This window comes from Saccostrea echinata, unplaced genomic scaffold (assembly GCF_033153115.1).
Source record: "Saccostrea echinata isolate AGI-Se365-2 ecotype Australia unplaced genomic scaffold, CSIRO_AGI_Sech_v1 ptg000046l, whole genome shotgun sequence".
NCBI lineage: Eukaryota > Metazoa > Mollusca > Bivalvia > Ostreida > Ostreidae > Saccostrea > Saccostrea echinata.
Window position 1 is genome coordinate 6,327,073 of NW_026889795.1, and position 15,416 is coordinate 6,342,488.

The 15,416-nt window shown below is 34.4% G+C and overlaps 2 protein-coding genes across 2 annotated transcripts in view; both read left to right on the forward strand.

Moving 5' to 3' along the window:
* The window catches only part of LOC133201981 (uncharacterized), a 93,104-nt gene that overhangs the window by 57,757 nt on the left and 19,931 nt on the right, over window positions 1-15,416 (forward strand). The window lies entirely within an intron of this gene.
* On the forward strand, window positions 4,928-13,784 carry LOC133201922 (uncharacterized). Its single transcript, XM_061337710.1, has 5 exons — window positions 4,928-5,099; window positions 7,515-7,766; window positions 10,162-10,698; window positions 12,660-12,757; window positions 13,668-13,784. Exons 2-5 carry the CDS (start codon window positions 7,526-7,528, stop codon window positions 13,782-13,784), a joined length of 993 nt encoding a protein of 330 aa, XP_061193694.1. The 5' UTR covers window positions 4,928-5,099; window positions 7,515-7,525.

Below are 15,416 nucleotides of genomic sequence, written 5' to 3' on the forward strand. Positions count from 1 at the left end.
CAGACTTGCTTTGGATTCTGAATCTGACCTACATTTTCCAGATGAGTGACCAGGGTAATTTTTTTGGAGTAGCTATATTATATTATGGCCTGTTGTGATTAAAATTGCATAGATGGTGCATCTAAGGATGAAGACTTTCAGACCTGCTTTGGATGTTGGAACTGATCAAAATTTTCTTTCCAAGTAACTATAAGTCTAATTCTATAACTATAGGTCTATTTCCAAGTAACTGTAAGTCCTACTTAAACCAAACTTGCATGGATATTGATCATGGGATGTACACTAACTAAAAAAAATGATGTAAAATTTGCCTTATTTATTCGTCGAGGTGAGCTTCGTTATCTTTAATTACCTATGTTTTTCTAATATGAAGTTAATAAGAGAGATAGAAGGTTAAACAGATATCTTTATATGTATATCATGTATGTTATGTATTTTATGTTTTCTTTTCAATAGGTCTCCCTCTGGAGAACCTGGAGTGTAAGAAACATCCCAGAGTTCCATTATCCCAGTTCTGTATCCCTTGTGAGGTTACCTTGTGTGAGAAATGTACCACGACATCTAGTGATCATAAAAAACATGATGTTAGAGATGTAGAGAAAATGTTTAGAGAAATTCAAAAGAGAAAAGGTTTGTAACAATGCAGAATTCTACTTTTGAAAAAAGTTGACAAAAGCTACCCCTTACTTTAGAAATATGAGATACAGCATGTAAATAAACCTTTCATAAAGTGCAAGATTTACAGATCTCATGACCTTTCATTGACCTTTGGCGTATACAGTGCTTTCAGTAGTCCCATTTTGCATCTATCTCTCTCAATGATAAAAGGTTTTGATATTACTTCTTACTGATTAATTTACCGGCACGTTTTTGGAAAAAGGATATAAAAATTATAAGATAAGTTTATGAAAAATATTCAATTTTTGCTGAGGATGAGCTATTTACTTAAATCACAATAATTAAAACTAGATAAGTTTTAGTAAGTATGACCTTTACCATTCAGTATGTAAAAGGAAAACATTTATCCCTGTTAAGTATACTATATAGAGATTTTGTTCAGTTTCTGACTAAATCAAACATTCCCTTGGGGTTTGAACACAAGAAATAAAAATACTGAGTATTAATTTTTAGCTCACCTGAGCCGAAGACTCAAGTGAGCTTTTCAAAATAAAATTTGTCCGTTGTCTGTCATTGTCATCGTTGTTGTCATTGTCGTAAACTTTCCACATTTTCATCTTCTTCTCCAGAATCACTGGGTCAATTTCAACCAAACTTGGCACAGAGTAATCTTAGGTAAAGGGGATTTAAGTTTCTTTAAATGAAGGGCAACACCCTCTTCCAAGGGGAGATAACTAAGAAATAGTGAAAATTGGGTGGGAGTATTTAAAAATCTCCTTCTCAAGAACCACAGGGCCGGAGAAGATGAAACATATATGAAAGCTTCCAGACATAATGTAGATTCTATTTTGTTCAAATCATGACCATTGGGGTTTGGGATGGGCAATCAAAGTTTTACATTGGAAAGCATAGGTAAAATCTTTAAAAAATCCTCTTCTCACCAACTGTAAAGCCATGATTAGTGATATTTATATAGAGGCATGCTTAGGTAGTGTAGAATCAAGTTTGTTCAAATCGTGACCCCAGGGCTAGTGTGGGGTCACAATGAACAAAGTTTTGCATAGAAATATGTAGTAAAAATCTTTAAAAATCTTCTCCTCAAGAACAGCAGAGCCATTATTGATGATATTTATTGGAAGCATCCTCAGGTAGTGTAGATTCAAGTTTATTCAAATCATGACCCCAAGACTAGGTGGGGTCACACTAAGTGAACAAATTTTTACAAATTTTTACATAAATTAGATATATATATAGGAATTTTTTTTAAAATCTCCTTCTCAAGAACAGCAAAGCCATGATTTGTCATATTTATATGGAAGCATCCTCAGGTGGTGTAAATTCAAGTTTGTTTAAATGTCCCCATGGGGGTAGGGCGGGGCCACAATAGAAGATTAAACCTATAGAAAAAAAACTTCTTAAGCCATGATTTGTCAAAGAAATATGAAAGAATCATCAGTTAGTGTAGATTCAAGTGTGAATAAATCATGCCCCCCTTTCCTGGGGAGAAGGGTTTATTTGTGATCACTCAGATATTTAATCTTTTCAATACTAAACTGATTTCTGCTTTTTCCAGCCAATGTGCTCAGGTGAGCGACTTGGCCAATTGGCCTCTTGCTTATGTCACCTGAGTCACTCAGGTGACCTTTTGCTATCCATTTTTTTTTTACTGACTTCATACATAAATATTTGAACATTTTCAGCTTCTTCTCTGAAACCACTGCACCAATTTCAACCAATTTTTGCATATAGCCTCTATGGGTGAAGGGGAACAAAAATTGTGAATTTCATGGTCCCTGCCCCCCCTCCTGGGGCTCGAGGGTTGAGTTTGAAACTACCATTATTAATGCAATCTTTAAAAATCTTCTTTTTATTCTTGGACATCAAGCAGTCAAACTGTTGGCATGATTGTAATAAGACTTGAGCCCTCTACCAAAACTGTGAAATTCATTGCCCCAGGATCATGGATTCTCGTGCTAGGACGGGGCTATATAGATCATATAGTGAAAGTGCATTATTTCTTTGAAAATCTTCTCTGCTCCTGGGTATTAAACAAACTAACTAAGTACATAGTTTTATTGAGCAAGGCTGCCTCCTGAGAAATTGTAAATTTCATGGCCCCAGGGTCAAGGGTTCTGGTGTTAGGCCGAGGTTTTATTGATTTATATAGTTAAAATGCATTCATTCTTTGAAAATCTTCCTCTCTGCTCCTGGGTATTATTTAGACAAAGGAAGTGCATGATTATGATAAGGCAAGGATGCCTCTTCCAAAATTTTAAAATTCATGGCCCCAGGGTCGGGGTTCTGGTTGAGGGGGACTTTTGATTATATAGTGAAAATGCATAATTTCTTTCAAAATATTTTTTCTACTGCTGAGTATAAATTAAAGCAAAGAAACAAGTGTAAAGTTATGATGAGCAAAGCTACTTCGAGAATTGTGAGTTTTATGGCCCCTGGGTCAGATGTTCTGGTGTAAGGGTGGGGTTTTATTGAATATAATGAAAATGTATTAATTCTTTGAAAATCTTCTTCTCATCTCCTGAGTTTTGAGCAGAGAAACAAAGTGCATAGTTAAGATGTGCAAAGGTGCTTCTTACAATTTTCTTTAAAACTTGTGGCCCCAGTGGTTCTGGTGTTTCTCGGGGGAAGGGGGCTGTATTGATAATATAGTGAAAATATGTGATTTATTTGAAAATATTCAACTTATTGCATAGTTATGATGATGAGGGTACCTCTTCCAAATCTGTAAATTTCATGAGCCTGGGTCATGGGTTCTGGTGTTAATGTAGGGCTGTGTTAAAAATGCATAATTTCTTTGAAATTCCTCTCTGCTCCTGGGCATATTGGAGGCAAACAGAGTAAAAGTTTCAATAAGCAAGGATATTTTTACCAGAATTTTGATCAAGTGTTCTGATCCTGCCAAGGGCTCTATTAATTTGTATTCTACTGAGCGAAGCTATTCCCCTTTGCAATCCACCTTTGATAATTAATCACTGTAAATAAAATATTTGAAAGGTTAATAGAATAAGAGAATTACATGTATTGTATAATACAAAAAGTACTTTCATAGTTTTAATGATCAGGTAGACTTGGAAAAAATAGATGAATAAAAATGAGAGAAAGTTAACTTATCTTTTTAAATGTTCTTCAAAGGCAAAGAGAAGGCAATGTGAGAGGTAATGATATGGGGTTAAAAATAGATATTTTGCTACTAGTCTGCGTGGTAATAGTGATAAATGGGGGACAGATAGATACTTAGATCAATTATTTTGTTGATCCTAATCATACTATTTTTCTTGCTTTTGGGCCACAAAGCTTCATTTATCAGTTGTACTCAGGTGACCTTTAAAGCCCTTGGGCCTCTTATTTATTTATTTATTTATTTTTTATTTTTTTATTTTTTTTATTTATTTATTTATTTTTTTTTAATCAGAGACTGATACTTTACCACTACACAACACAATTCATAACAGCTAGTGGCATTTAAATCTTGTGATAACACCTTTGAACAATTTAATCTTTAATTATTTCTTGGAAAAGTTTACATCAAATATTGTGTCAATAAAGTGATTTTTTGTGTAAAGTGGGTCATTGCTCCATGATTTTGTTAACCAAAAAAGGGATATACTTACATGTACACCTACTTTGAAACGAAATAATGGAGATAACGAAAGTATTTAAGAAAAGTAGTGAAGACACACTAAAATCCATGGAATATGTGTTTTATAGTGTGAAGAAGTGATCACTTTTTTTTCTTTCTTTGGTGTATTTCATGGTATATCACAGAGGTATCAAAATATACATTAAGGTTAACTGAACAAATTAGGTAAAATGTTAAAATTAAAAGTTAATTTTTCACTTTCTTGTTTCTGGAACCATGAGCACTTTCTTCGGCTTATTCGCCCATCTTCTTCAGAACAGTATGTACATGTACATCAGAGTATTTGTTTGGGCATGTATTGCTTCAGCTGTAGTCTCAGAATACTTAATATTGAAAAAGTTAGCTTTTATATGTATCTCTATATTTGTAGATGGAGATGCAGTTTTGATGTGCCTTCTTCTTTGCCCTTCATACAAAATAAATCTGGAAGAAGAACACTGGATAAAGAAGTATAATGCTGTTGCTGAAGTTTTCAAATTCAAGAAGATCAAGAAGTCATCCAATCTTGGCAACTTAAAGAAGTACAAACCAATGCTCAAACAGGATGGCTCTGAAGTCGCATTTTCTTGCCAATTTTTCAAAAACACAAATTTTGTTCAATTTGCAAAAGATCCGAAATTTGTGGATTTTTTTCTAAACTGGGCAGAAAAAGAAAACATATTCCAGTACTGCAGGTCATGGGTTTATCCAAAGAAAGAAAATGAAGTCTTTTGCTGGTTATCTCCACAACAAACAAAACTATTGATTGAAAAGCTTGGAGAGGAAATTTTCAAACACCCAACATGGCAGGATACATCAATACATGAGGCTGTATTTAATAACCGTATGTGTCTCTTTTATTAACTTACCCTAAGTAAAGATTGGGTAGAAACTGTAAATGTATGTAAATTAGCACACTCAAAATTTTGCTCAAACATCCTCATCAAATGATTGGGGTAATCATGGATTGGAATATTTTTATCCAAACTTCTATTTAAGGAATGTTTTTAAGTTTGATGTGAGTTATTGGTGTGTAAATCACACAGAATTCTTACTTAAGAAATAAAGTTTGTGTTTTCGTGAATGTTGCCGGATAACCTCCGAGGTCGAGAAATATTGTTTGAAATAGCTGAGGCGTTAGCTGTGGCTTTTATATTTCAAACAATATTTCGAGACAAAGGAGGTTATCCTGCATCATTCACGACAACAAGAACTTTATTTCTAGTCTATTAACAGCTTTAAAATATGAGGATGTTTCTTCTATAGAGAAATGAATTAGATCACCATGTCGCGATTAGGCTGTTCCATTTAATAGCAGAGGGCCAATTTGTTTGTTAACCTGTGTATCGAATGAAATGGAATGCAGATAATTTTAGCTATAGTTGGATTAAAAAATATCCTTGAATTGTTCATAAATTTGTAAATAACATTTATTGATTAATTTTTATGAAAAGGAAATGACAAAATCAGTTGTCTATTTTATATGCATCATCGGTAAAATCAAGGAGTGTAATGTTGTGAGGAGCTCCTTGGAACAGCCCCTTTAGCTATAAAAACCGACATTTATCAGCTGCTTTCAGCAATACACTGTTTACACTGCGGAAGATGACACAACGAATGGTCTAAATAAGTATTAGAATCTAAAGTCAAATATTCATATCAACTGTACATGTTTGATGTGTGTTTCTGATCTGATAATTTTTTGATGACGTTCGTGATTTATTGGAGAATAATGTCTGCAGCATTTCTTTGATATCGGCAGTAAATGTCACAGTGGTAGAATTAGGCGTATTTTATAAAGCACGATAGCAAATAAATACATGTAGTAACAATTATTCCAGGATACTGCTATTCCATCATGTCCATCAGTTTATTTCTATATATATATGTATATATATATATATATATATATATATATATATATATATATATATATATATATATATATATATATATATATATATATATATATATATATATTCTTATTTAGTAAATACATAGACTCTACCAAGATACATATTAAATGAATTCTATACATGCTACAATTCTCCATATTATAGTAAGAAAAAAAAATGCTGAATAATTGAATATTGAAAATCCTTAATTTTCTTAAAATTACTGAAACACATTGCTAGTCTCTGTTTCATTATTTTTATGCCCCTGGATCAAAAGATCCCGGGGGTATATTGTTTTTGTCATGTATGTCTGTTTCTCTGTTGTCAACTTTTACCTTGCCCATAACTTTTGATTGGTTGGAGCTATGACTTTCATATTTCAAATGTGTATTCCTTGTGACAAGACCTTTCTTTGGGTACCATCATATTTGAGCTTTTGACTTTGACCTTGGAATTTGACCCACTTTTGAAAAACTTTAACCTTGGCCATAACTTTTGAACAGTTGGTGCTTGGGGTTTCAAACTTCACATGTGTATTCCTTGTGACGAGACCTTCCTTTGGATATCAACTTCTTTCACCCTTTGACCTTGACCTAGGAGTTTGACCTACTTTTGAAAAACTTTAACCTTGGCTATAACTTTTGAATGGTTGATGCTAGGGCTTTCATACTTCACATATGTAATCCTTGTGACATCACCTTCCTTTGGATATCAACCACATTGACCCTTTGACCTGACATAGGAGTTTGACCTAATTTTGAAAAACTTTAACCTTGGCCATAACTTTTAAAATGGTTGGTGCCAGGGCTTTCAGACTTCACATATGTAATCCTTGTGACAAGACCTTCCTTTGGATACCAACCACTTTGACCTTGACCCAGGAGTTTGACCTACTTTCGCAAAAACTTTAACCTTTGCCATAACTTTTGAATGGTTGGTGCTAGGGCTTTCATACTTCATATATGTAATCCTTGTGACATGACCTTCCTTACGATACCAACAATTTTGACCTTGACCTTTACGTTTTACTTACTTTTAAAAAACTAACCTTCGCCATAACTTTTGAACAATTGCAGCTAGGGCTTTCAAATTTCACAGGTATATTCCTCAAGACATGACCTTTCTCTGGGTACAAACATTTTTTTTTATCTTTTTGCCTGGATTTTGACTTGCATTTGAGAAACTTTAACCTTCGCCATAAGCTGCCATACGGGGGCATCAGTTTTTCACAAACACATCTTGTTCAATAAAGAGAAATGATTGGAAAAAATATTACAGGTGTGCAGATGCACCTTTTTGCCTTTAAATTTGAAGTTCAAACTAGTATCGGTACAATCTTGTGAGAGTTTATTATTTTATTATAGTTGGTGTACCAATGCAGATTTTAATGAGAGGAGAGGAGTCAGCAAAGAATTTCATTGAAAATCTGAAGAAAGGGGAAACTACGATGTACCATGCCTCTGGTATGATTATAGGGTGTGCGGGTAGTGGAAAGTCAACTTTATTAGAAAGACTGAAAGGCACCAACCTGAAAGAAATTCTGAAGAATGTAACATCGACCAGAGGCGTTGACGTGCAGTCTGACATTTTTGATGTAACCGACAACACAATCAGAGGTATCGTGTGTTAATGATTTTTAGCTCTTCTGAGCCAAAGGCTCAAAGAGCTAATGCTATGACCATTTGTGCGGTATGCGTAAACTTTTTAGAATATGGGGCATAACTCAAGAACCCCTTGGCCAATTATTGTCAAATTTGTCACAGGGTATCATTGGCCTAGGGCTCGCTTTTATACTGAAACTAGGGTTGTGACCCTTAAACAAGGGGAGATAATTAGGAAAATAGAAACAAAAGTACTGGTTGCTAATAAATCTTCTTCTCAAGAGCCAGTGGGCAGATTATCACCAAACTTACACAAACGGATGAGAATATGTTGAAAATTAAAAATTGTTCAAGGCATCTCCCTCGGGCAAAAGGCGTGGTCTCAAGGTCACTTCAAAGTTGACCAAAATTACATTTTATTAAAATATTGATATTATGCTTACTATAAGGACTAGAGTCATGAAATCTTATCAGTTGATGCAGCTAAGGACCTCATATCATGTTGACTCAAAAGTAGGTCACGATGACCTTTTTAAAAATTTTGCGGCCATTCTTTTTCAAAATAATTAAGAGGCATATTTTGAACAATTTAAGGTCTACGATCATCAAATTTTGTCAGTTGATGTATCTTGGGTTTTCGAAGCACGTCAACTAAAAAGTAAGTCACCTTCACCTACTTTTGAATTTTATGGCTAATCATTTTCAAAACAATTAAGGTCATTAATTCGAATACTGAGAAGTTAAGAATCATTAAATCTTGTAAGATGACGCATCTTTGGGCCATAAAACATATATATTAAAATGTAGGTCACAGTGACCTACTTTTTGAACTTTGTGGGCAATCGATTTCAAAGCGTTTTAGAGGCATAATTTGGACATTTTGACATCTATGATCGTAAAACTTTGTAAATTGATGCATTTTGGGTCCTTGAAAAATGACAACTGAAAAGTAGGTCACCTTCAACTACTTTTGAATTTTATGGCTGTATAATATTTTCGGGCACTATTTGGCATAGAATCATCAAACGTTTCAGTTGATGCATCTTGGGTCCTCAAAGTATGTCATCTGAAAAGTAGGTCACTGTGATCTCCTTTTTGAAATTTTATGGTTATAATTTAAAAAAAATATTTTAGGTATTAATTGGCTTAGAATCATCAAATTTAGTTGATGCATTTCGGGTCCTCAGAGAATGACAAGTAATAAGTAGGTCACCATGACCTACTCTCAGGTACTAATTGGCTTAGAATCATCTTGAGTTCTCAGAGTGTTTCTTCTGAAATGTAGCTCATGATGACCTACCTTTGGAATTTCAAGGCTTTATCTAAATATGCAGTATACTTAGAGGCTTCAAAAAGGAGTGATAGGTTGTACAGTTTATCAGAAGAGCGATTCAAGGCCCTTGGGCCTCTTGTTAGGGCACTTGAACTTATGATAGAGCTAGAATAGTTCACCAGTTTTGTTGAAAAAGTATAACCATTGACGGTAGCCTATGTGTAGGGTTTTCCCTTCATGATTAAAAGGTACCGGGGTTTCAATTCTCGTTCCTGGCTCGACGTCAAACCTAAGACATTAACAAAGGGAGAGAATGTTCCTTTGTCAAGCACCTGGAACTAGAAATGAAAGTCAAAGGTCTTTTGGCTTAAAAACTGAGGTACGGTGTCACTGTAGGCGTTAGCACGCTAAAGAACCCTCACTGCTGAATGACCCTGAGTGCCGAGAAAAGGTCTAAATGTGTTGCCGTTCAACAGTATATGGTGACGTCTCATGTGAGTGAAAAATTCTCGCAAGGGACGTAATGCAACAAATATACTCAACCAATCAATCAAAAAGTATTTTAAGTCCACCATTTTTTATTGTCACATTTTGTGTTGCCAGGCACGCAGGGATCCTAGTTTTTCCATAGGAATGCACCCCACTCAAGAAAAAAATCCAACTTAGAAATTTGTTTACAAGCGAAAAAGAAGTGCTCTGCCAAATTTGAAAAACACATTTGGATGGTGGGGTGGGGGTGGGTGGGTGGGATGATCTGATTTCTTCACTTCTTAAACTTCATATGTATGTATGTATGGATCTGCATTTTCTAGGGGATTCCAAGGTCTATTATTTGTTACTTTAATATGTAAAGTTAAAAACTCTGCAATTTACACACTTCTCCCACTACTTCTCTAGATATGTGAATTTGAGTGGGGACAATTTAGCAATGCTAAGTAAATTTAGGTATTTAAAAAGCATACCCTCTTTCCATGTTTGAAAGAAAGATTACAGAAGTTCTTATTCTGAGGAATAACGTTACACTTGCTAAAATAAAATTAAGCTGAGGAATTGAAACGGCATGTTTCAAACCACAAAAATAAACTTCATGATTTTACTTGTAAAAATTATTTATTGTTAAGCTTGTTTCTTTTGCAGTATACTCATCAAACCAAAAACAACGCTTTAAGGTTAAAATTGATGACACAAGTCTACATGTTAAGAATATTCCAGAAAATCCCATCTTATCTGGTGACCTGGAAAAACTGTCTATTAAACAGCCACTAAGGGATCAGAGAGATACTACCAGTAAAGCCGTTGATAAAGAATCCGTTAGTGATGGAGCTGTGTCACACGAGAACTTGAATACAGAAACAGACTCACTTAAAGGAAATGAAGCTGCTGCTTTTGTGGAAAAAGAAAAGGAAATGGTTGAAGAAAGTCAAAATGTTCTGAAGAACTCAGACGTTTCAGGAATATTACGAGTTTCCAAAGATATTTCAGATGATCCAGGGAAAAAAATCACAATGGTCGACTTTGCGGGACAATGTGCTTATTATGCCTCACACCAGATTTTTCTGAGTCCACGGGCATTCTTCATTCTGGTGCTCAATATGGAGAAAAAGTTTGATGATCTGGTCGGAGAAGAAGTATGTTGCCAAAAAGGCTCTATTTATGAAAGATGGACACACAGAGGTTTGTTACTCTTACATGATTTGGGTTTGGTTGCCTAGTTTCAAAAGCATATTAAATGCAGTATGTGATTTTGAAATCATCTACTTAATTCATATAGACATTCAAAACAAGAGAATAAAGGACTCAAATATAAATATTTATGAAACTGTAGTTTAAAATATAGTTGCCTTTTCATTGTGTGAATTAATATTTAATGATTAAAAGACTACTAAGATGGGCTTATGTGATGGAAAAGTATCCATCTCCATGTTTGTTCGTCTATGTGTCAGGAAACATTTCTTTCAAAATACTACTATTCTGAAAATTTTGATTTGAATAAAGCTTAGAATACTCTTGAACTAAGTTCAAAGGCAATAATTTTATGTATGGGATTTTGTTGATTGATGTTGTCTTCGTTACTAGACGATTGAGTTGAAATTTACTTTGATAGTGACAGTATTTTTTTTTTGTTTTGAAACTTTGTCCTACATAATTAAATTAAAGTCATAGGATATATTACATGAATCCAAGATCTGGAGAAAGATGGTGTTTTTTTTTATCGTAGCTTGTTGTACATTTCATTGTTTATAATTTAGATTAATTTGTTACATGGTTTGATTTTATTACATTAATATTGTGCAGGGAAGGGGGTCATTTTGTTATAACCATCAGGCACGATAGAGTTTCCTCACTGCTAAATGACCCTGAGTTCCTTGCATATAGGTCTAAATTTGAAGCCCTTCACCACTATATGGTGACGACTCTATATGAAAGAAAAATTATCTAATGGAATGTAAAACAACATACAATCAATCAATCTAAACGATCTTAAAGAAGTTGTGTTGTCAAATCGGACGATGTTTAGTTAGTAACTGGTTACTCGCTTATTTTTCCAATCAAGTAACCAGTTACTCGGGTGGTTTTTCTTTAGATCTCAAATCATCCTTTTTCGTGGTATATATTCAGTGTTATATCTAAAATACTTTTTGTATAATATGCAACGTAGTTGCCATTTCTATGTAAATCTATCTTTTGTATACCGGTATATATAAAACACAAATGAACTGCTTATGAACTTTATTCTTAATTACAAATTCACAGTATTAAATATCTTCTTAATATTTCTTCTCGAACATCCCATAATAGTCTGCTGTTTTGCAGGATGTCGTTTTTAATATATCGCTTGTTTCAGAGTTAAATTTTAATATTAGGTATTTTAGCATATTTGGTGTCCCATCCGTATATGTTAAATCCATTTCGAATATTTTAAAACACCTTACTTAGTGAACTAAATAATATAGGGAAATTTCTACAGAAAGCAGAAGCACTTAGAGATTCACATCTGTAAACTAAGGATTTTTTTTTAAATATTTGGTTGGAAATATTGTACACAAATAATATTATGTTAAAACAAGTGTATGTAAATATTTTATGTATGTCCATTTTGTATTTTGTAATTGTCTAATGAGTATGTAATCTGATAAGCTATATGGCTAAAGGAATAAACAAACAAAGAAACGGATTTAAATTCATTCATTTTATTTAAAATTATTTTGATGCATATGGCGGCGTCCTCTTTAATCTTGTACTACAGGCTAGCGCAGATTTGTTTGAAGTAATTATAATTAACACAAGCCTTCAAAACTTATACCACATGGCAATGAAAGCCACCAATTAGATAAACTGTGAAATACTTATCAAAACAAATTGATCGTATTTGTAAAACACTAGGTAGAGTCTATCGTTAAATAAGTGTTAATAAACTAAAGAAATTTTAAAACAAAGTTACATTTTTCCTGCTGATTTAAACATGTTAACATGTAAAATTTTACATATCCGAGTAACCGAGTAACAGTTTTACTAATCGATACTTGCATCATTCGATGCTTATCCGGTTAACCGGGTACTCGTTGACAACACTATAAAGAAGTATATAAGACTAATACATATAGTAATAAGCAAATTGCACTTTTTTAATTCAGATTATCTGGAATTCTGGATGAAATCCATTCACCAATACAGCAGTGATAAGGCCCCTGTTCTCCTCATTGGTACACATAGTGAGGGAAAAATAGAAGAGGTATTTTTTTTCTTCATTTTGAATTTTTTTTAAATGCTAAGTTTATTGTTGGGATAAAACCTCACAGGTGACAAGTACAGTTAAAATATATGTTTAAAAACATCTGAACCCATAACTGTAGAGGGGTTGATATGTTCCTCAAAAGCTTCTGGCCTCATTGATGCTAACACGAATCGGAAGCATGTCAGGGAAAGGGCTTGGGCTTTTGTCTGGCATATTTGTTTTATCTTGTATACACTAAGTGGACTTGTTGATTCAGTATCAGGATTTTGGATGGGAAACTCCTTGAGCGTTCTGTCGGTTTCTTTTCTCTTTAGGTATGGTCGGAAATGCTTGCTGTTTTTCTGTAGTTCCTCAAACATCCTTTCGTCTATCTATTCATCATGGGCTCTAATTATTTCGCACTGGGCTGTTGCCTTCATGTGACGGTATCTGGCTTGCTCCTTAGAACTGTTGTGTGTCATGTACAAGGCTTTCTGGTGCATCTGCAGTAGGCGTCTCACTTTTGTGGTTGTCCAGGGATTGGAATGATGGTTTCTGCTAAACTTGGATGGAATGTGATTGTCTAACGTCCACGGTGGTAGTAATTAAGCCTTTAAATTAAGACTAGATGTCATTCACTGTCTCAGATTAGGTTTTGTCCATGATGTTACCAACAGCCATATCTACGTGTTTACATAGTGTGTTTATATAGGTATTTACCAATGATAATATTTATGTGTGTGTTCATAGAATGTTTCAAGAGAATGATCTATCATTACTTTTTCATGGTGACTTTTTCTAACATATAGAGAACTTTACATTTGTCAATGATTGAAGGATCGGATGAAAAGAAGAGGTTTAGTGTCCCGGAACCTCTAGCAAGGAAGCAGATCACCTGTTCTATGTCTACTTCATATTGTTTGTTCAGGTATACTTCCTTCACCTGTCTCAGAACATTAAGGCTGATAGTAGTTCCTGTTTTCCAATCAATGTCCAAGAGACTGAAATCTGCACCAAAGAGGAAATAGAAAGATTTATTATTTGAACGTATGGATGAGATGACATTGATAATGGCTTAGGTATAATCCTGATGGGTCCTGTTTGGAGGTCTGCAGGCAGCTGATATTAAGGCTGACTTCCTGCTGTTGAGTTTCACCTTTGCACTGGTTTACTCGCAGGATTTTCCAACTAAAGCAATAGAACAACCTGGTAACTATGGATTGCTTGATTGCAATGAGTATGCCCCCGTGCGTGTCTTCTTTACAATCCCGACTGTGTACCTTATAGTTCGATGGAATGAATTCTTCTGAATTCACTTCACTGTTGAACCATGTCCCAGTTTCTGGAATTACTTGTATATCAAGATTTGTACAGTTGATAACCATTTTTAAGTCAGGCACTGACTTTCTGATGCTTTAGAAAATGATTTGTATAATTCAAAGTTTATGCATATGTTTATGATTCTCATGAACATATCTTGACTTGGAGGATTATGTTAGTGGTTTGTTCGCCAAAAGAAAATCGGATACAGATGTTTTGATTGAGTAACTGGACTCTGCTTTATTTGAAAGATGTATGAATGAATTGGATATAGACATGTTGGATTTTTATAGTATTTTACAGAAGTCTGGAATTTCTCAACTGATGCAGATTCGTGATACTGAGGTTAATCAGAATAATGGTAAAATTTTTAGGACTCTATGATAGAAATTGATTTACCTGGAGGAAAAAGTAGTTATCACTTAAATAATTGTTTAACTTAGCTATACATTTCTTGTTAGGTCACCTGAGTCACTCGGGTAACCTATTGCTATCCGTTTTTGTCTTGTCTTCGTTCGTCGTCCATCGGTCGTAAATTTTTGAACCATTTTAGCTTCTTCTCTGGAACCACTGAACCAATTTCATCCAAATTTGGCATATAGCATCTATGGGTGAGGGGGAACAAAAATTTTGAAATTCATGGTCTCTGCCCACCTGGGGCCTGAGGGGTGGGGCTAAAACCATCAAAATTAATGCAATCTTTAAAAATCTTCTTCTTTACTTATGAACATCAAGAAGTCAAATTATTAGCATGAATGTAATAAGCATTGAGTTCTCTATGAAAATTGTGAAATTCATGGCCCCGGGGTCAGGGGTTCTGGTGTTAGGGTGGGACTATATAGATTATATAGTGAAAGTGCATTATTTCTTTGAAAATCTTCTTCTCTGCTCCTAGGTATTAAATAAAGTAACTAAGTATAAAGTAATGATGTGCAAGAGTGCATCTTCCAAAATTGTGAATTTCATGGCCACAGGGTCAAGGGCTCTGGTGTTAGGGCAGGGCTCTATTGACTATATAGTGAAAATGGATTAATTCTTTGAAAATCTTCTTCTATGCTCCTGGGTATTAAATTAAATAACTTAGTACATAGTTATAATGAGCAAGATATTTCCTCTTCCAAAATTGTGAAATTCATGGCCCCAGGGTCAGGTGTTCTGGTGTTAGGGTGGGGCTCTATTGATTATATAGTGAAAATGCATCAATTCCTTGAAAATCTTCTTCTCTGCTCCTGGGTATTAAATAAAGTAACTAAGCACATAGTTATGATGAGCAAGAGTGCTTCTTCCAAAATTGTGAATTTCATGGCCCCTGGGTCAGCGGTTCTGGTGTTAGGATGGGGCTCTATTGATTATATAG